We start from the raw sequence: 22,488 nt of genomic DNA on the forward strand, positions 1-22,488 counted from the left end.
AGCTATGGCAGTAGGGGGATTGAGGATCCAGTGCTTTGGTACACTTAACAATGTGGTGATTTGGTGCACTAAACTGGTTTGCAGAAATATGCAGTGATGTGGTGCAAACAAAGGCCAGCTTTTGTTTGGTAAATCCTAAAACACTCCCCCCTCTTCCCTTTTAAGTCTAACTAAAGAAAAAAAAGTGAAATAATAAAAAATAATTAAAACACCCAACGTGGGGCCCGCATATCGCTACGTGATATATCCCTATCTACTCCAAGTCTTTCCAACACACTCTGACTGTAAATATAGTACTTTTCAGCAGCACTGTATAGCATGACAGATGCTATCTCTTCCAGTAAACACTCTGTGATTTATCCCTATTCTCTCTGTGTCTTCCCCAACACACTGACAAAAGGCTGCTGGAAATCTGGAATTTTACAGAAAGGGGGCTATAACATAAGAAAGCCCACATGATAAGCCATTTTAATTCACTTGACCACAGTTTAGAGGCTATAAAGTGCTTTGTTCGTAATTGGTTACTTTAGACACAAACAGACATATTAGTCTGCCATTTTCTTGAACTATGAATAAGTTGAACTCGGATTGAACATGAGCTTGAACCTAAAGCTCATTCCTAGTAGAGACCGGTCCAAGCAGCAATATAGCAGGAATCTTGATTGAAAAATCTAAGGAAAAAAGCTAGCAATAAAGATTAAAGACGTCCATCTTCCTATGACACAAGCAAAAAACTGAAGCATGGTGGAAGTTAGAGCAGTTGCAACTTTTTTGTTTGACAGTATCCAATCTTCCTGTAGGTGGAAGCATATCCCAACAGCTTATGTCTTTCCTCAATGGAGCACTAAGAAGAAAGGATAATTTGGTATTTTTGCTCATCCTCATTGAGAAAGCTTAATTATACATGCAGTACTTCAGTTTATTGCTTTAAAGTGGATCTTGCTTCAAAATGTAAGGTCTACTTATCCTGAAAATTCCCATGCTTTATTTAAAAAGGTAAATTTTAATTAACCCCTTCCCACCGCCACTTCATGGCCGTTTAAGAGGATCTAAATGCTGGGACGCGTGAGGCGGACATTCTGATCATGTGATTAATGTGGCTGTCAGTTACATGATCAGAAAGATCCCAGTTGCAAGTATGCATCGAAAGCTTTTTGGTACCCATTCGTTACTATGCTGAGAGGGCTATCTCAGCACAGGAAATAATTTACCTAGGTAAATATGTGCCAGGTCAGAGGGAAGTGGTTAAAAATAAACCCAAGATGAAAAAAGTAAGTTACTCACCTTATGCCCTGGCTTTCAGCCCCTTTCTGTATACACCAAATTTAGTCACTGGGCCTTTTCCTGGGTTGTTGAGAAAGCTGGAGATCCCAAATGTAATACCAGGATCACAGGAAAAGGCCCAGTAAAGTCACCCTTACTTATGGAAAATTCATTAGAAGCTGCATTTTGAGTCCAGTTTAAGCCAAAAGGGTAGGGGCATGTTTCACCTATAAATGGGCAGCAGAGGAGGAAAAGGAATGATTGTACATTTTTACAACCCCACCATTTGCATGCAAGGGATAAATAAAAATTATTTTGCATTCACTGTTTTGCATAGTTATGTCCCTTTTCTAACAATACTAAACATTTCCTGGTTATTAATCGAAACTAAAATCACTTTTGAATTCCTACACTGCTAGCAAATAAAACCAGACATTTTTTAAATTTTATGTTGCTTTACCTGAAATTTGTGTCTCCACTGATGTCAGAAAACCATTGTCAACAAGCAAACTGTCATCATCAAAATCATCCCAGACATCATTTCCTAAATCAAATGTCACACCGACAGGTTCCACAGGCCATGCACTGTAGTTGCCTACATCAGTAAAATTCTTACGATGTTCACTAATGTTTTTATTCTGCTGATTTCCATAACCTTTGTTCACAGAATATATGCACCCTGCATGGTGAACCAAGACATGTATACAATTCAGTGTACACTGCGCAACACACTTTTTAAGGTAACAATATGTTGAACAACTGCATTTTAAAGAATGTCTACATTATTTGTAACCTTTGGTTTAAACATTATGGGCTGATCCCATAACTCACTGTTGTATAGAAATTATAACCTTCAGCCACAGAACAAATTAGTAATGCTGCAGGTTGTAGAATATAAGACTTCAGCCATTATGATTATCTTAACTGACTGCTGTAAGCAGCAGCATTTAAATACAGGCTTGCTTAAACCAATCCTTTTAAAAGTGCTTGTATTTTACAAACATTTTGAACTGGGGTTTTACTGTGATTTTTGTGCATTAATGTACAAGAATTTTAGCACAGTAAACCCTAAAAAACAAGGTGTTTACAAGTCTTCACTTTCATCACAAATCTGAAAATAAGGGATTATTTCTTATTTTAGAGTAATAGATAGAACCATACAAACCATTCCTTTAGTCCCCTTAGTCAACTATATACACATATATGCAAGTTTATAGCACAGACATACAGCATATTATTATAGATATAGCAAAACATTATAGAGACATTTATTCCAAACTGCATACTGCTGTTCAGACTTGTTGGCCATTACCAGTGCACTGCAGAGAAGCAATGGTTCATATGGAGTAGGGCTTGGGGAACACCCCAAGTGTATAACCAGACAGGTTATGGTGGCCTGGGCTACAAGGTACAAATATGCCCTCCGCTGAACCAGCTTTATGAAACAGAGCAGAACCCTCTTACATTAGAAGGTATCTACATGTCTCACTTCTCTCAACAAATTAAAGCTTTTTTATTACATCTAAAACATGATTTAAAATGAGTAAGTTCCCAAAACTGTTTATTTGCTGAAACATTCATTCCTGGCTGATTTTTGTTGTATTTTGATCTAAGGCTGTGGTGTGTATTGTTGCCAAAATGACTCCCTGGCTATTATTGGAGTACTGTAAAAGGCACAGATGAACACCCAGTTCTGAATGTTATATGAAGGCATGTAGCTGTGTTATGACAAGTTTTATGATTACACCAAAACGCCAGGCAGGTTGCACTCATTTTCCTACTCTTCATTTAGCAGGCTTAGGTTAGAATGTCATTTCCTCTTTTGACTAAGACATCAAGGCACATTGTGAGTCATTAATAATATTTGCAATAGACTAAGAGATTGGTACATTAAGAAATCCTGAAGAGTATTATTTTTTGAACAAAGTATAACTGTGTTTATCTACAAGAATTTATCTTACATATGATTTTGCCTTCAGAAGTAGTTTTTCACGTTAGTGTGAATTGTTGTTTCATCTAATCTGACAAATTAATTTAAATGTTAATCTGCAGAGCTACGGTATGAGACAGATATATGAAGCTAGACCTAACATCCTATTGGATGCCTTGCACAATATGAAATAAAGTTAGCTCTGCTTATTGCATCTCATGATAAAATCAAGTGTATGTAATGGAATAAATTTACCAAGTTGCAATTTATTATAGCGTATAGCAACATCATTAGCTCATCTCATAACTTAGTGCAGAATTCAGTCATAAAAACTACGCACTCAAATTATTTTTGCAGCACCAATTCAACCTACTTGCTCCATCTGGTGGCTGGTCGGTATTACTTCTTTGATTACCATGAAAAGACTCTTGTGTCACTGTCTGTGCTGCTGCAGCTGTCAATGTTGGTGACCTTCATAAAGCAAAATAATTAGCACACATTTTAACACAAAAAAGTGTATATACTATATGTTTCATATACATATATACAGTTACATTTAAAAAGGACATCACTAACAGCACTGCAAAGCAGAACTCTTTGAAAATCATAAGTAATCACTCACAGCACCACTAAATTGATGAAGATCTCTTCATTAGATACTAAAGCAAGTGTATGTTAAAGAACAAGGCTGCACATTTTGGGCATGTTAGCTGCCATTAGTACTTTCACCAACTTGCATTTGTATTAGTCTCTGATTGCAATATCTACCATTACTGTTTAGTACAAAAGTCTTCCTTTGAAGAGATTCAAGTCCAGAATCAAATCCAAAATTTTTTTTATAGTACACCATATAAGCTGAATTGTAAACTTGCATATTTTCTAAAGAATGGATAAATGACTTTCATTTGTCTCTGTTGATAATTTTGCCCTACGATTGTACTATAACCAAGTAAGTAGCATCTCAGATTGGTCACAGTTCGCGATAAAGTTCCCTTATGCTTAGTTTGATATATCCAAATATTTTTAAAAAGTTTCACCGACCAGAATGGAACACTCAGATTACTGAGCACCTATAGTCCTTTCTGATCACCAATATCATATTTTATTTAAAAGCAAGGTAAATAACAACATAAAAGGTATATAGGGTTGATAAGCACGGAAAAGGGAACTATGGTTCATGGGTATGGTAGAAAAAAAGCATAGTAAACAGGTTGATATACCAAATGAAGGTATACATTTGGTGAAAAAGTGGCTTGGATAAAACACTAATCAATTTACAAATAAAATGGGTAATAAATGTTAATATAAAATATTATTTTTGGATAAAGCTAACAATGTAATCACTTGCACTATCTTACCGCAAAAAGGCACTGATGGCAGGTTGAGGTGTGTAAACAAATTTCTGTAGACTTGTAGTCATTTCACCTTGCATCTGCTTTTAGGAAAATACAATATATGATATAAGAGAGTTTAACAAAATGCAGCAAATTTGAAATATAACAAAATACCATATTATACTTAACTTGAGAACAGAAAAAGACAAACAGTTTAGAATTCATGTTTACACGATCTTAACCCCATGGCACCAGCTTCTCCCGGCCCTTTAAAGGGTTTCAGATGCTGAAAGGCAGGGGTTTTCTAACATGTGACTGCTGCGATTGGTTGTCACAGCGGTCACATAAACAGAAAGCTCCCAATTGCAAGCAGAGATTGGGAGCTTTCCATTAGCCTCTGGTAACTGTGGCGGGAGCACACACGATGCACACTCTCCACAGTTCTGTTTACCTTCAGGTACACATATATGCAGCCTCTCGGCAATAAGGCCCACCCACCGAGAGGCTACATATATGCATAAGGACCTGCAGGGCTCTAATGAGGAAATTGGCAAGGTTTGCCTTTAGACTGATTTACCTTTGGGGGTATCTCACCAAAAATGACATTTTCGTTGCAGAGGATGCCAAAAATGTGACTTTTATCTTAGTGCAGACTTCTGGAAAAATCAGTAACTCAATCACACACCATCTATGTACAGAACGCCTCTAAGATGCCATATTGCATTGCATTTTATGATATTGAAAAGGGAAGGTAATGTTTGTTAACATTCAATTACAATATGACTTATGTATATGCTATTTTTTCCCCACGAAAGTGAAACTGCCCTTTAATCATTGGTCAGATAGTTGATTGTTAACAATAGTTCTGAGTTTTGGGAAACACAAACATATTGTAAAACTAATAAAATAATTTTCTATGGAACCTTAAAAATAAATTTTAATTCTGTAGGGCTGATTTCCGAAAAGTGTAAAAAAACAAAAAAAAACAGACTAGACCAGGGGTGGGCAAACTTTTTGACTTGAGGGCCGCAATGGGTTCATATATTGGACCCGGGGGCCGGACAAAGAGTAGATGAATGATGTGTATGTGTCATCCATAGTAAGTATAGTAATATTCCCCCATAGTAAGCATAGTAATTAATCCCCCATATAGTAATTCACCCCCCCTATAGTAATTCATCCCCCCTATAGTAATTCATCCCCCCTATAGTAATTCATCCCCCATATAGTAATTCATCCCCCATATAGTACTTCGTCCCCCATATAGTAATTCATCCCCCATATAGTAATTCATCCCCCATAGTAATTCATCCCCCATAGTAATTCATCCCCCATATAGTAATTCATCCCCCATATAGTAATTCATGCCCACTATAGTAATTCATCCCCCATAGTAATTCATCCCCCATATAGTAATTCATCCCCCATAGTAATTCATCCCCCAAATAGTAATTCACCCCCCATAGTAATTCATCCCCCATAGTAATTCATCCCCCATATAGTAATTCATCCCCCATATAGTAATTCATCCCCCATATAGTAATTCATCCCCCCTATAGTAATTCATCCCTCATATAGTAATTCATCCCTCATATAGTAATTCATCCCCCCTATAGTAATTCATCCCTCATATAGTAATTCATCCCTATAGTAATTCATCCCTCATATAGTAATTCATCCCCCCTATAGTAATTCAGCCCCCATAGTAATTCATCCCCCAAATAGTAATTCATCCCTCATAGTAATTCATCCCCCATATAGTAATTCATCCCTCATATAGTAATTCATCCCCCATATAGTAATTCATCCCCCATAGTAATTCATCCCCCATATAGTAATTCATCCCCCATATAGTAATTCATCCCCCATAGTAATTCATCCCCCATATAGTAATTCATCCCCCATAGTAATTCATCCCCCATAGTAATTCATCCCCCCATAGTAATTCATCCCCCATAGTAATTCATCCCCCATATAGTAATTCATCCCCCATATAGTAATTCATCCCCCCTATAGTAATTCATCCCCCCTATAGTAATGCATCCCCCATAGTAATTCATCCCCCATATAGTAATTCATCCCCCATATAGTAATTCATCCCCCATAGTAATTCATCCCCCATATAGTAATTCATCCCCCATATAGTAATTCATCCCCCCTATAGTAATTCATCCCCCCTATAGTAATTCATCCCCCATATAGTAATTCATCCCCCATAGTAATTCATCCCCCCTATAGTAATTCATCCCCCCTATAGTAATTCATCCCCCATATAGTAATTCATCCCCCATATTAATTCACCCCCCATATTAGGTCCCCAAGTCCCCCCTGTGTCAATTCACTTACCTTTGCTCCGCGCATTCCTCTCGCCGTGTTCCCGCTTCGTTCCGGTGTAGCATGAAAATCTGTCTCCTATGAGGATCTGTCCCCCTCGACGTATCTGCGCATGTGCCAGTTTCAGGCATTAGCAGCCGAATGGCGATCTCCGGCACATGCGCAGTTACGTCGAGGGGGACAGATCCTCACAGGAGACAGATTTTCATGCTGCACCGGTCTTCAGGGCGGACTGTGAGAGGAGCCTAGCGGGAGCCTAGCTCCGCGGGCCGGATTAAAAGGTCGGCCGGGCCGTATACGGCCCGCGGGCCGTAGTTTGCCCATTGCTGGACTAGACCAAAAGTAGTGAAGTGGCCCATAGCAGCCAATAATTTTTTTATCTGTATAACACAATAAAGGGATCTGATTAGTTGTCACTAAGATTTTTGGAAGGTATGGGGTGTTCCAGTATCAGATTCTATTTGCAAGTAAAATCTAAGATTTTTAGCTGCGCTTCTAGAAAACCTTCAGTGACATGAAAGGGAGACACCCAAATATACTGTATAATACGCAAGCGGGATTGTTTATACACTTTAAGCTTCTAGAAACTACATAGACCCCTTTCCTTTTGCTCTGCAATTATTTCTAATTTTTTTAATCCATGCAGGGCAAAATGATTTTCACTTAGTTCCACCCCCCCAGCACCTTTCCCCTTACTCCTATGCTGCTCATCCTTATAGGAATGAAGTGAAATGCCTGACACTTCTATGTATGTGTGCATGTGACTTATTCCCTCTCTCCCATGGTGCATTTTCATTTGGCTCAGTCCTCAGTCCACATGGAGCCATGACACATAACAATGTGAAACCTAATCCTAACCTTGAGGCTGAATTCAGACCAATTTGCGATAAAATGTAGGATAATAGATGTACATTTCTATCTATTTTATGAAAATTTTAATGTGAGTTAATGTACATTTTAGCACATTAAAATGCACAGTATTTTGAAGGATTTCCTTTGCATCACATCCCGTGGGTCAAACGATAAATGGCAAAGCAAGCTTTTTCTTCACTTGCATTGCATTGATCTGCATTGTAGATGCAAGTGTTGGCTTGCGTTGCATTGCTGTCATGTACCTGGTTGAGGTCGAGCTGACCCGTCCTGTTTCTCCTGAAGGTGGTGACAGATTATAACAGGTCATGGAGTGGCATGGGTGCTTTGTAGGAGATCCTGGCCAGAAGAACCTTGCAGCAGCTGCTGAACAGCAGGCAGATTGATGAGCTGATCAATGAGAGGACACAGCAGCAGGTGCAAAACTGTGGGCAGCAAGCAGGCTTGCAAACAGGCAGATGCAGGATCTCGGGTAGTCAGGCAGGCAGGGGTCGGTATCAGCCAAACAGTGGAGGTGCAGAATCAGGAACCAAATCAGAGTCAGAGCCAGGCCGGGGTCAGTATCGGTGGAGCAGGGAAGGTACCAAAACAGCAGGCAGAAGACAGGGTCAGGTCACAAAGAATAGAAACTGAAAACCACTCAGCAATCTTCTGGTCTCTGGAGCCACTTTAAATAGGCACGTGAGCGCCAAGTGTTCACGGAAATACACATGTGTGCAGATTCATGTGCAAGTTAGGGCACGTTTAGTTGTCAGTTGAGAATTATTATGAGTTTGCGCACATCTTCGCACATGACATGACATGTGCATATGAATTTCCTGACAGTGTGTTAGGGCATGTCTACTTGTCACTTGAGAATTATTATGAGCATGCGCACATCTTTGTGCACAACTGTGCCTAAGATTTCCTTGACAGTGCCCCCCCCCCCCACCTTACAGGCAGCCTCCGGATGCCAACTTGAAGCTGCTTTTCTGGGTGAGCCATGAAAAAAGCCCAAAAAGTTTTGCAGCATGCACATTGGACTCCAGTTCCCAGGAATTCTCTTCTGGGCCAAATCCTTCCATTTAAATAAATACTGTACAACCCCTTGTCTCCTTCTACAGTCCAAGATAGTTTCCACTTCATATTCCTCAGACCGATTGATTAAAATTGGTGCTGGAGGTCCTGGATCCTGATCTGGGAAAGGGTTAGACACAGCAGGTTTTTGCAGTGATACGTGAAATACAGGATGAATCATGTACAAATTAGGTAAAGAAAGTTCATAAACTGCTGGATTGATCCTTCTCCTGACTGAAAAGGAACCAATATATTTAGGCCCTAGTTTTTTTGATGGACATGGCAGTTTTAGGTTCACAGTTGACAACCAGACCTTGTCTATTGGATTAAGAAGCAAATCCCTTTTTCTCCTTCTGTCAAAGATTTTCTTGTTGTCTTCCTGAGCCTTGGCCACAGCGGCTTGCAACTTCTTGTTGTCCAGAAAGAACTTAACTTTATCCTGAATTGCTGGTACCGGTGAATCAGGAACTGTATCAGGCAGGAAGGATGGAAAGAATCCATAATTAGCAAAAACTGCAGCTTGATTTGTGGCACTATGCACGGAATTATTATAAGCAAACTCCGCCAGAGGTAGCAAATGTGTCCAGTTATCCTGTGAAAAGGAAGAAAGCAACTGAAGTATTGCTCTAATGTCTGGTTAGTACACTCAGTTTGTCAATTGATCTGTGGATGATAAGCTGAAGAAAAGCATAGTTCAATTTGCAGTGACTTGCAGAGTTTTCTCCAAAATTTTGAGGTAACCTGCACCCTCTAATCGGATACAATACTGGCTAGAACTCCATGAAGTCTTACCACCTCCTTGATAAATGTTTGGGCTGTTTCTTGTGCTGATGGCGTACCCTTCATAGGAATGAAATACGCCATCTTGGATAATCTATCCACAATCAATGGAAGAAAAATGGAAGTGAAGTCCTCTGATACTGGTAGTTCAACAGTAAAGTCCATCGAGATCATCTCCAATGGTCTTTTCGGGACAGGAACTGGCCTTAACAGTCCCCAAGATTTATTCCGGTCACTTTTGCAATGTATACAGGTAGTGCAGACCTTCAAATAATTTTCACAGTCCAACCTCCACTTAGGCCACCAGAAAGATCGTTGTATCAGCTCAATAGTCTTTTGAGATCAAAAATGTCCCGCTAACAGATGGTCATGACATAATCTGAGAACCCGCAGATGTTGATTTTCAGGCACAAAAACTTTATCTTGAAACCAAAAAAGTACATCTTTCTTTTGCAAACTCACCCCTTAAGGAGACAACTGCTCCGAGGCCTGCTTGATCTTGGTCATGAGGTTTGAATGGAGAAGTAAAAAGTTGTGTGTGGACAAAATGGTGTCCTGTGGGGTAGCCTCCTCCACTGTCTGCCACAGAGTATCCAGCTTTCTTTTCTTAGACCCATGGCAAAATATAATATGAAACAAGAACCTAGAGAAAAACAGTGCCCATCTTGCCTGTCGAGGCTGAAGTCTCCAGGCTGTCCTGAGAATTTCCAAGTACTTATGATTAGAGATGAGCGAATCGAACATGACGAAGTGGAATTCGTTCCGAAGATTTGGAAAAATTCTATTCGCGACGAATCCGAAGATTAGCAAACTTCGGATGCACGAATCGAATTTTCCCAAAAATGGCGGCGACATGTGTGGCGACGGAGAAAATGGACAGAGAAGATGGGGCGGGGATCTCTGGGAAGGCGCGCAGACAAGGCGCGCTGACCCATAATGCATTCATGACGTGATCGCATTAGCCAATCAGCAGCCAGCCAGCACTGTGTAATGGTGGAGCTATAAATCGCGGCCATCTTAGAATTCTCCATTAGCCTCCGGTCATTCAAGAGAGACAGACCTGTGTGTATTAAGGGACAGAGTTAGGGCCACAGAGACTTTAGGGCCACAGAATCGTTACTCAGGGACACAGAATCGTTACTCAGGGACACAGAATCGTTACTTAGGGCCACAGCTATCAAAGAATCGAAAATTTAAAGTGACATACACCCTTCTTTTTTTTTGGTGGCTGTCGTGCACAGTTGGTGCTGCAGTTTGCCGATTGTGCAAAATAAACTGACTTTCTGCTTCACAACCACTATTGTACATTCAAAGAGTTAAATCCATTTACACGCCGGCTGGCGGTAATATTTTTTGGGTGATTAGTGCATTCCAGTGACACAAACGTACAGTTTCCAGCCAACGGCAAGCTGCAATTGACCGATTGTGTACAATAAACTGACTTTCTGCTTCACAACCACTATTGTACGTTCAAAGAGTTAGATCCATTTACACGCCGGGTGGCGGTAATATTTTTTGGGTGATTAGTGCATTCCAGTGACATAAACGTACAGTTTCCAGCCAACGGCAAGCTGCAATTGACCGATTGTGCTAAATAAACTGACTTTCTGCTTCACAACCACTATTGTACGTTCAAAGAGTTAAATCCATATACACGCCGGGTGGCGGTAATATTTTTTGGGTGATTAGTGCATTCCAGTGACATAAACGTACAGTTTCCAGCCAACGGCAAGCTGCAATTGACCGATTGTGCTAAATAAACTGACTTTCTGCTTCACAACCACTATTGTACGTTCAAAGAGTTAGATCCATTTACACGCCGGGTGGCGGTAATATTTTTTGGGTGATTAGTGCATTCCAGTGACATAAACGTACAGTTTCCAGCCAACGGCAAGCTGCAATTGACCGATTGTGCTAAATAAACTGACTTTCTGCTTCACAACCACTATTGTATGTTCAAAGAGTTAAATCCATTTACACGCCGGCTGGCGGTAATATTTTTTGGGTGATTAGTGCATTCCAGTGACATAAACGTACAGTTTCCAGCCAACGGCAAGCTGCAATTGACCGATTGTGCTAAATAAACTGACTTTCTGCTTCACAACCACTATTGTACGTTCAAAGAGTTAGATCCATTTACACGCCGGCTGGCGGTAATATTTTTTGGGTGATTAGTGCATTCCAGTGACAGAAACGTACAGTTTCCAGCCAACGGCAAGCTGCTATTGACCGATTGTGTACAATAAACTGACTTTCTGCTTCACAACCACTATTGTACGTTCAAAGAGTTAAATCCATTTACACGCCGGCTGGCGGTAATATTTTTTGGGTGATTAGTGCATTCCAGTGACATAAACGTACAGTTTACAGCCAACGGCAAGCTGCAATTGACCGATTGTGTACAATAAACGGACTTTCTGCTTCACAACCACTATTGTACATTCAAAGAGTTAAATCCATTTACACGCCGGCTGGCGGTAATATTTTTTGGGTGATTAGTGCATTCCAGTGACCTAAACGTACAGTTTCCAGCCAACGGCAAGCTGCAATTGACCGATTGTGTACAATAAACTGACTTTCTGCTTCACAACCACTATTGTACGTTCAAAGAGTTAAATCCATATACACGCCGGGTGGCGGTAATATTTTTTGGGTGATTAGTGCATTCCAGTGACCTAAACGTACAGTTTCCAGCCAACGGCAAGCTGCAATTGACCGATTGTGCTAAATAAACTGACTTTCTGCTTCACAACCACTATTGTACGTTCAAAGAGTTAAATCCGGTTTTATTTTTGGGGTGCTTATTGAATTAAAGAGTATGTCAGACAACACGCAGAGGAGTGGCAGAGGAGGCAATGTTTAAGGAGCGAGCAGACGTGGCAGCAGAGGAAGGGGTCGAGGCAGCACTAGTCGCAGCCAGAGGCCAGTGCTCCCGGTGTCATCCAGTGGTCGTGTCTCCACCGACAACCCTGCCGTCATCAATTGGTTGACTCGGTCGTCTTCCTCTTCCCAGGTCACCTCTGACACCTACAGCCAACGGTCGGTGGGTACGTCAGACACAACCGTTAGTTGGCATGGCCCGGGAGCAAGCCCACTGAAATCACGTGTCCTCGACCTGCCCCTGTCCTTTGGTGTTCCCTCACCAAGCTAAGTATCGCATGCTGTGGGCTCAGCCCCACTGTACAGTGAGGAAGAGCTAACAGAGGGCGGTCAGGAACGGGGGGAGACATCCACCTCTTCAGCAGCCAGGCGAAGAAGTACTGGCGAGGAGAGTGGCTCGGTAGCCGGTCTAGAGACAGGTCTGTCTCCTGACCCACACGTAGCCGAGGGGGCTAGTAGTGACGCGGAGACCCTAATTGATGATGATGAGGCTGATCGCACTTGGAAGCCTCGTCGTCATCAGGCTATTGCTTCCGCATCATCAGGAGAAGAGGGTGCCAGCTTGCCAGCGAGCAAAACAGTCGGTGGGTTGCCCAGGAGGCAGCAGGGTCGCAGCAGTGTCAGTGGAGCCAAACGGCCACGGACTAGAGCACCAGCTCCACTGCAGCCTACCACCACGGCCAGTAGTGGTGCCGGTGTGCACGGAGGAAGTAGCAGTCAGCCAGTGAGGAGTAGCGGGGGCAAAGTTTCCTACTCGGCGGTGTGGCAATTTTTCGTCAAGCCGCCCGAGGAAGTAAACGTAGCCGTATGTCGACTATGTGGCCAGAAAGTCAAGCATGGCCAGGGGGCCAATGTTGGGACTACAGCGTTGCGTCAGCATATGCAGTGTCGCCATTCGGTGGCCTGGGAAAACCGTGATAAAGATATGGCGGTTCTGCCGGCCCCAGCCCCCGCTCCGTTACTTGCTCCGTCACCCGACGTCAATCGCCCTCTATCAGCCAGTCAAGGCTCCAACACCTCTGCTGAGGGGAGTTGTCGCTCGTTGGCATCTTCCGCTCGTTCAGATGCTCCTTCTCCTGCTACTCCTCTTCACGGATTCCGTCAGCAGTCTTTCTTGGAATCCGTTTGCAAGAGACAACAGTTTGCGAGCACGCACCCGACGGTGCAGAAGCTGAACGTCCTCCTGTCCAAGTTGCTGGTGCTGCAGTCCCTCCCTTTCCAAGTGGTGGACTCAGCACCTTTCCGAGAAATGGTGGCTTGTGCCGAGCCACGGTGGAGAGTGCCAAGCCAGCATTTCTTCGCCAAAAAGGCAGTGCCAGCCCAGCATTCACATGTAGAAGAGATGGTGGGCCAGTCTTTGAGCATGTCGGTCTCTGCCAAAGTGCACGGCAGCGCCGACGTGTGGAGCTGTAACTACGGTCAGGGACAGTACATGTCATTTACGGCCCACTGGGTGAACGTGGTGCCGGCACAGCCGCACCAGCAACTTGGACAGGTCACGCCGCTTTTGCCTCCACGTTTGCACGTCCTTGGTCCAGCAAAGATGTCCGCCTCTACCACCTCTTCTTCCGCCGTGTCCTCAGCCGCCACCCCCGTGCCAAGTCCCATTACCCGACCGGCATATCACATGTGCAGGGCGCAACGGTGTCACGCTGTGCTGCACCTGGTATGCCTTGGCGAACGTAGTCACACAGGGGAGGAACTTCTGAGTGTAATGAACAGAGAAATCGACAGATGGCTGTCTCCGCGCAAACTGAAAATCGGAACCATGTTGACCAACAACGGAAAGAACATGGTGTCTGCTCTGCGTCAAGGAAGGTTGTGCCATGCGCCATGCATGGCTCACGTGTTCAATCTGGTTGTCAAGCGGTTCCTAAAATCCACCATCCCACTGCAAGACATCCTTAAAATGTCACGTAAACTTTGCATGCATTTCAGCCATTCCTACACCGCAAAGCACACCCTCCTTGAGCTGCAGCGGCAGAACGGAATTCCACAGCATCGCCTGATCTGCGACGTTGCAACAAGGTGGAATTCAACCCTACATATGTTAGACCGCCTTTACGAACAGCGAAAGGCCATCACCAATTTCCTGATGTTACAAGCGGATAAAGGTACTCCCCTGTGTAACTTAGATGTCAGCCATTGGCAGCTCATGCGTGACACCTGCCGCTTGCTCAGGCCCTTTGAGGAGGCCATGCTATTCGTGAGTCGGCAGGACTATGGGATGAACGACGTCATTCCTCTGTTGCACGTCCTGGAACAAATGCTGTTAACAATGGCTGGTCAGGGTGCGGTAGACGTGGCGCACAGATCTCAACGCCACATGACCCCTGTGGGGGCAGGACAGGAAGAAGAGGAGGAGGTAGAGGAGGACATTGGTGCTCAGGAATTATTGAGTGAAATGGGTGGTTTTTCCACTCAGCGGACAGGAGTGGAGGAGCAGGAGCATCTGGTAGAGGAGGAGGAGGAGACAGAGGACCCAGACGCACCGTGGCAGTATGCTGTGGAGATGGAGGCAGGGAGTCCCTCGCATTCCTTGGCACAAATGGCCCATAGCATGCTCGGTTGCTTGCGTAGCGACAGCCGAATAATAACCATCAGACAGAGGGATGACTTTTGGCTGTCCACCTTGTTGGACCCTCGCTACCGTTCAAAAATGGTGGCCTTTTTCACACCTGCTGAGAGGGAGGCCAAAATAAAGTACTATAAAAACCACCTATGTAGTCAGTTGGTCTCTGCCTTTCTGCGCCAACGTCCATCCTCAGACACTGTGGGCCCTGTGCGCTCGCGTTCCGCTGCCATGGCAGCAGGGGAGGGGTGGGGTGGTAGGAGCAGTGGCAGCTCCACCAGCAGCGGCTGCCTCAGTCTGCAGTCGATGATGAGTAGCTTTCTTCACCAGCGCAGTGAGGAAACTACTAACCAGCCGCAGCAGCAGCAGCATCAGGTGGACCTGGAGCAGGACCTCAAACAACAGGCTTGGGCCTACTTGGACAGCACCCTGCCAACCGAGGTAGACAATCCCCTTGACTACTGGGCAACGAAACTTGACCTTTGGCCCCAACTAGCTGAATTTGCCCTTGAAAGGCTGTCATGCCCGGCCAGTAGCGTAGCATCGGAGCGCGTGTTTAGTGCGGCAGGAGGTATTGTAACTCCGCGGAGGACACGACTGTCCACCCAAAGTGTGGAGAGACTCACGTTTGTGAAAATGAATCAGGCGTGGATTAGTCTGGATTTCAAACCACCAGTTCCTGACACAACTGACTAAATCCGCCATGAATCATGCCCCAAACATGTTATTAGGGACAAATGGAAGACCTCCACCTGATCCGTACATTTGTATATATATTTTATTGAGAGGCTGCTGGTCGGCCGACTCATGTTTTGCACATTTTTAATGACTTATACTCTGCAGGTCGGGCCCCTCATGAATTGGGGTTTTTAAATTATTTATACTTCGCTGGACGACCGTCACATGAATTGAACCTTTTTAATGACTTATACTCTGCTGGTCGGGCCCCTCATGAATTGGTGTTTTTAAATTATTTATACGTGGCTGGACGACTGTCACATGAATTTAAACTTTTTAATTATTTATAGTCGACCAGTTCCAGACCGATGGAATAGCAATTTTTTAAAATATTTATTTGACATGTGTTGTCCATCTCATCAATGAGGTGGACTGTTTATTTATTGGCCACGGTTTGGCCCCCTCCTGTTTCTTACATTGTTAACTTGTTGTATCGGTCACGGTTTGGCCACATGTTTGGTTGTCTTGTTAAGATTTTCTGTAATGTACACAGTTACGCTTGACTTGTCGACTTTCCACAATCTACTAAGGTATAGCATCGCATCAAAGTTTTTTTTTTTTTTTTTGGTCTAAACCATTTCTTATAATGTCAATTTGTAGGATACGCCGCTGTAAGGCGACCTACTTTTTTGTCACTGTGTAGACATCTATTTATAGGCCGATGTTTGGCCACAAAAATATATTTAGTAATAACCTAGCCGTTCAGGCCGCTCCCTGAACACCTCGGGAATTGCTTTGTATATCTGTCGCCTTAGAGGCCGCTGTCTGAACAGCTCATGAATTGCTTTCTATATGTGTCGCCTTTGAGGCCGCTGGCTGGACAGCTGATGAATTGATTTGTATATATGTACTTATTGTCCGCTGTCCGGACAGCTCATGAATTACTTTTTGTATATAGCCTTCCAAACCACTCTCAGAATAAGTCATGATATTCATGCTGTGTATAGCCTTATAGCCCAATGGTCAATCAAGTCATGATTGTTATAGTGTGTATAGCCTTATAGGCCGCTGTCTTTACAACTTTATAATTCCATGCAGTATATAGCCCTATCGGCCACTTTCTGGCATCCAGTTGCTGTAGCCCCCATCACCACACTGTGCCACGGGCCCCTGTACCGCCTTCTCATACTGCTGCCAGATCCATCCTCTGCCATGTGCGTCTTTGTCGTCTGCTCACGCTGCTGGGTTCCAGTTTTAAACCTAGGCCTGTGTATGGCTTCCGAATACTGCTGCCTCCACCGCCACCCTGCGCCATGTGCCTCTGTTGTCTGCTCACGCTGCTGACGGCTTCCGCTTTTTAAACTAGTCCTGTGTATGTCTTCCGAATACTGCTGCCTCCACCGCCACCCTGCGCCATGTGCCACTTTCGGGTCTCCTCACACTGCTGCCAGGTCCATACTGATTCATGGCCCCCTGTACCGGCTCCTCATGAACGTGGTTCAGCGGGTTTGCATCACTTAACGGCAAATCGTTGACAAATGCTGGGACGTTCAGTGTTGTGCGCATTAAGCCAGACACCAAAGGGCAGCACAGACCTGTTATTACTCGCTCAAGCATGGCTGAACAAAACCAGTCTCTACCACAAATTGGACCCAGACCTGCCCAGGGTCTCGTAACTAGATTGCACGGAGGAGTAGAGTCCGTTATCGGAATTAAATAGACAAAACGCCACACCAAAAAGAGTGGCCATTTCCAACACTTATTCCAGAAAGAGGAACAACCCGTTTCATATACGGCCCATAGACGTTTCACGTCTGCCACATTCAGTCGATTTAAGACGCAAGCTCCACTTCCTGTGGTCTCTGACCGTCGATATACCTTTAAGTGTCAGCTTTGAAGCTATATTCCCTCCGGAGCACTGACACTGGTGCCCTTCCGTCAACATGCCTTTAAGTTTCAGTTTTCAACCATATTCCCCACAGAAGCCAAACTCTTGGGTATCCCAGAAGCTGCTCAGCGGGTCAGGGCAATAAAGCTCCCGGTTCGCAGGTTGTTCCGTCTTATGGATGGAAGTACGACGGTATATGATCTTCTTCGCACCCACGGCATTACCTCATAAAATTTCTGCATTGCATCTGCAATCACAACGCTGACTTCCCGGATCGCCACTCAGCCATTGGACTCTTGATAGTCGTCTCCCCACACTGCTGCTGGGGGGACTTTTTAACCTAGGCCTGTGTATGGCCTTCAATTGAAGCTGCTTCCGCTCCGCCACTCTGCCATTGGACTCTTGATAGTCATCTCCCCACGCTGCTGCTGGGGGGACTTTTTAACATAGGCCTCTGTATGGCCTTTAATTGAAGCTGCTTACGCTCCGCCACTCTGCCATGGGCCTCTTGGGTATCCCAGAAGCTGCTCAGCGGGTCAGGGCAATAAAGCTCCCGGTTCGCAGGTTGTTCCGTCTTATGGATGGAAGTACGACGGTATATGATCTTCTTCGCACCCACAGCATTACTTCGTAGAATTTCTGCATTGCATCTGCAATCACAACGCTGACTTCCCGGATCGCCACTCAGCCATTGGACTCTTGATAGTCGTCTCCCCACACTGCTGCTGGGGGGAATTTTTAACATAGGCCTCTGTATGGCCTTCAATTTAAGCTGCTTACGCTTCGCCACTCTGCCATGGGCCCCTGTACCGCCTCCTCTTGCTGCTGCCAGGTCCAGAGTGTGTCATAGGTCCCTGTACGGCCTCCCATTGCTGCTGACTTCATCGCCAGACTCTGCCATGTGCCGCTTTCAGGTCTCCTTACACTGTTGGTGGGTTCCATTTTGTGATAGGGTGCTGTATGGCCTTCCATTGCTGCTGCCTCCACCGCCACCCTGCGCCATGTGCCTCTGTCGTCTGCTCACGCTGCTGACGGCTTCCGCTTTTTAACCGAGGCCTGTGTTTGGCTTCCGAATACTGCTGCATCCACCGCCACCCTGCGTAATGTGTCTCTGTCGTCTGCTCACGCTGCTGACGGCTTCCGCTTTTTAACCTAGGCCTGTGTATGGCTTCAGAATAATGCTGCCTACACCGCAATTTTAGCTGCTTACGCTCCGCCACTCTGCCATGGGCCCCTGTACCGCCTCCTCATGCTGCTGCCAGGCCCGTAATCTGCCATGGGCCCGCGTACCGACTCCTCATGCTGCTGCCAGGCCCGTAATCTGTCATGGGCCCCTGTACCGCCTCCTCATGCTGCTGCCAGGTCCAGAGTGTGTCATGGGTCCCTGTACGGCCTCCCATTGCTGCTGTCTCCATCGCCACACTCTGCCATGTGCCACTTTCAGGTCTCCTCACACTGCTGGTGGGTTCCATTTCGTCATAGGGTGCTGTATGGCCTCCCATTGCTGCTGCCTCCACCGCCACACTGTGGCTCCACACTCTGGTTTTGGCCCCGTGACTGCCCAAATGAGTGAAGTGTGTGGTGATTCTAAGATCGACGGCACTCATCTGCATGTCATACTGACTGACAGTATTATTTCTCTTCCCCAGCAGACTCCAAGGGCATTTAAATTAAAGGTACAGTGTTCTGCACTAATATAAAGGCTCTCTGAAGCCTAGAAACACCCTTTTTATAAGTTAAATTCGCAGCGAATATATTCGGCTCGAAGCAAATTTATTCGGCGAATTCGGCGAATCAGCCGAACCGAATTTTTGAATAATTCGCTCATCTCTACTTATGATCTGTAAAGATCAAAATAGGAAGAGTTGCACCTTCCAACAAATACCGCCATTCTACCAGAGCCGATTTAATGGCCAGAAGCTCGCGATCTCCAACATCACAGTTTCTTTCAGCTGGGTTTAATTTCCTTGAGGAAAAAGGCTACAAGAAGCACTAATGATTTTGTTCCTGATCTCTGTGACAAGATGGCTCCTACTGCATTCTCCAAAGCATCAACCTCCAGGATATATGGTAATGCTGGATCTGGGTGTTGCAAGATTGAGGCAGAGGTGAAAAGGAGCTTCAGCCTATCAAAAGACTTTTGTGCTTCAACAATCCATTGAAATCGGGTATGTGACTTTGTGAGTAATGTGATGGGACAGAGAATAGAAGAAAATCCCTTAATGAATTTCCTATAGAAAATAGCAAAACCCACAAATATTTGCACCCTCTTCTTATCTGCTGGAACAGACCCATTCAAAAGTTCATTAACATGAGGATCCATAGAAATCCCCTCTGTTGAAATGATGAAGCCAAGGAAGAAGATTTCCTGTACTTCAAATTCGCATTTCTCTGCTTTGGCATAAAGTCTATATTCTCTTAGCCAGCCCAGCACATTGACAATATGAATTAACTGCAGTTTTAGAGAAAGGAAAAGATCAGGATGTCATCCAGATAGGCAATCATAAAAAGATCCAGAAAGTCTCGAACTATGTCATTCACAAAGTGTTCAAAATGTTGTTGGTGCATTGCATAGACCAAATGGCATAACAAGGTATTCAAAATGCCCAAACTATGTTCTGAATGCTGTTTTCCATTCATCTCCCTCTCTTATATGTACAAGATTGTAGGCCCCATGCAGATCAAGTTTGGTAAATGCTTTGGCTTCCCAAACCTCTGAAAAAGTTCAGGGACCAGAGGAAGGGGATACCTGTTTTTCACCGTAATTTTATTTAAAGCGGAGTTGCAGTCGGTTCTGTGTTTATTAAAAGTCAGCAGCTACAAAAACTGTAGATGCTGACATTTAATAAACACACACTCGCCTGTCTCAGAGTCCAGCGATGTGCTCACTCACACCATCCCTTCTCTGCCTCTTCTCTCCCCGGCGCTGGCATCACAACTGTGGGCACCAGGCTGTGACAGCTTGCGGCTTCACAGCCAGGTGCCCACTGCAAATGCCCGAGTTGCGCTGTACATTCTCATTGGTATGGCAGTCTTCTGGGACCTCTGAAGGTTCCTAGGAGAATGTGGGAGGAAGGAGGGGGGCTCACTTCTGGGTCACTTTGCTGCAGAGAAATGAGCTGGAGGTGGGAGTGGGTACCTGTCAAAAACAAAAAGTGCCAAATAAGGCAGTGGAGGGGGGGGGGGCAGGAGGAAAATAAGAGAAGCTTCCACTTTTGCGTGGAACTCTGATTTAATTCTCTAAAGTCCACACAGGGGCAAAGAGTAAGGTCTCTCGTTTCTACAAAGAAGATACCTGCCCCAGCAGGTGATGTGGACAGCAGGACTTAATGTGGGAGAGTGTCTGATGGCAGTATAGAAGATGTGTAGGAGGAAGATGGAACTCTGTGCTTAACTCGGAAAAGGATTTTAGTTTCAATGTATCTTGATGGAACAAGGAGAATGCTTTCACCAAGCCTTTTGTGCGCTTTGTATTCCATGCCTTGTGCAAACATTGGATTGCCATGAATATCCAGATAATGAAAATGTTTATACAAACATCATCACACTTGATGCAGAAAAGGCCTTTGACAATATCAATCTCAACTGGCTCTTCCTGGTAATGTTTAAATTTTGTCTTTACAAGACACATTGTAGATTTTCTGCGGAATATGTACTCTAACCTGACGGCACGGATTATAGCCTCAGGATGCATTTCAGGTACCATTCCCCTACATAATGCCCCCTTTCTCCCCTCCTGTTTAATTTAGCTTTGGAGCCCCTTTCGAGATACCTCTTACAGTATCTTCAGCCCCTGTTCATGGCATACATATAGGATCAAGTGAATTACGCATAGAGATATTTGCTGATGATATGCTAACTTTTATGTCAGACCCCTTTTCTGACTTAGAGGCTCTACGAAGTATCCTAGATAGATTCCGTCTGTCAGGGCTCCCGGGTATGACCAGAGGTATGTGACTGACGCAGGGAAACGCAGACTTCAGATATGTTATAAACAATATAATTTATTAAAGACTAACAATACAAACATAAACGCAGTGCAATATTAAAACATAACACAGTGCAAACGAACCAAACCAACCACCCACAGATAACAGTACATACAATGCAAGCGTCGTCAGGCAGGCCGGGTCAATAACAATCGGGCAGGTAGGTACAGGAGGAGCAAGCGGAGAATGGTCGGGGTCACAAGCCAGGTTCAGCAGGTAGCGGGCAGCGTGGTACAGAGGGTCAGGCAGAGGGATGGTCAGGAACGAGCCAGGGTCAGAGCAGGAGAGGGTCAGCGTAATCAGAACAGGAAGAGTTTGGCAACAAGGAAACGTACTAGCACGAACACAGGAACAGGAACAAGAATGCAGGATTACAAGATACAGGGCCCAGGAAAAACACACACACCAAGGCCGAGACTGCAGGTCTGGCCATCACTTAAATACACCTGCATAAGCAGTTTCAGGTGTTTGGCTGACTGCAGGGTTTAGTCTCTGATTGCTGGGAGCACCCGCTGGCCAGCCCTGGTACTGCAGCCCACAAGGCAGGTGAGTCCCACCACTACTGGCAAGTCCATTCCTAACAGTACCCCCCCTCAAGGAGCGGCCTCAGGATGCTCCAAACAGTCCTAGCTGGGCAAAATGTTCCACCGCCCGGGTCTGGTAACTGGCGGGATATCAAAGACTGGCACAACGGGCAGGACTCCGGGCAATGGCACACCGGGCAGCGGCACATCGGGCTGGACTCCGGGCAGCGGCACATCGGGCTGGACTCCGGGCAGCGGCACATCGGGCTGGACTCCGGGCAGGGGCACATCGGGCTGGACTCCGGGCAGGGGCACATCGGGCTGGACTCCGGGCAGGGGCACATCGGGCTGGACTCCGGGCAGGGGCACATCGGGCTGGACTCCGGGCAG

At 44.9% G+C, this 22,488-nt stretch overlaps 1 protein-coding gene across 1 annotated transcript in view; it reads right to left on the minus strand.

The window, feature by feature from the left end:
- Nucleotides 1-1,639: 1,639 nt before the first annotated feature.
- HFM1 (helicase for meiosis 1) overlaps nucleotides 1,640-22,488 on the minus strand; it is a 271,262-nt gene continuing 250,413 nt past the window's right edge. The window contains exons 34-36 of the mRNA XM_089668958.1: nucleotides 4,552-4,628; nucleotides 3,567-3,664; nucleotides 1,640-1,942 (exon numbers count right to left, since the gene is read on the minus strand). Coding sequence (XP_089525084.1) covers nucleotides 1,710-1,942; nucleotides 3,567-3,664; nucleotides 4,552-4,628 — 408 coding nt within the window. The 3' untranslated portion in view covers nucleotides 1,640-1,709. The remainder of the gene's footprint in view (nucleotides 1,943-3,566; nucleotides 3,665-4,551; nucleotides 4,629-22,488) is intronic.

Source organism: Staurois parvus, unplaced genomic scaffold (genome assembly GCF_062004578.1).
Source record: "Staurois parvus isolate SC_StPar_1 unplaced genomic scaffold, SC_StPar_1.0 ptg000066l, whole genome shotgun sequence".
Taxonomy (NCBI): domain Eukaryota; kingdom Metazoa; phylum Chordata; class Amphibia; order Anura; family Ranidae; genus Staurois; species Staurois parvus.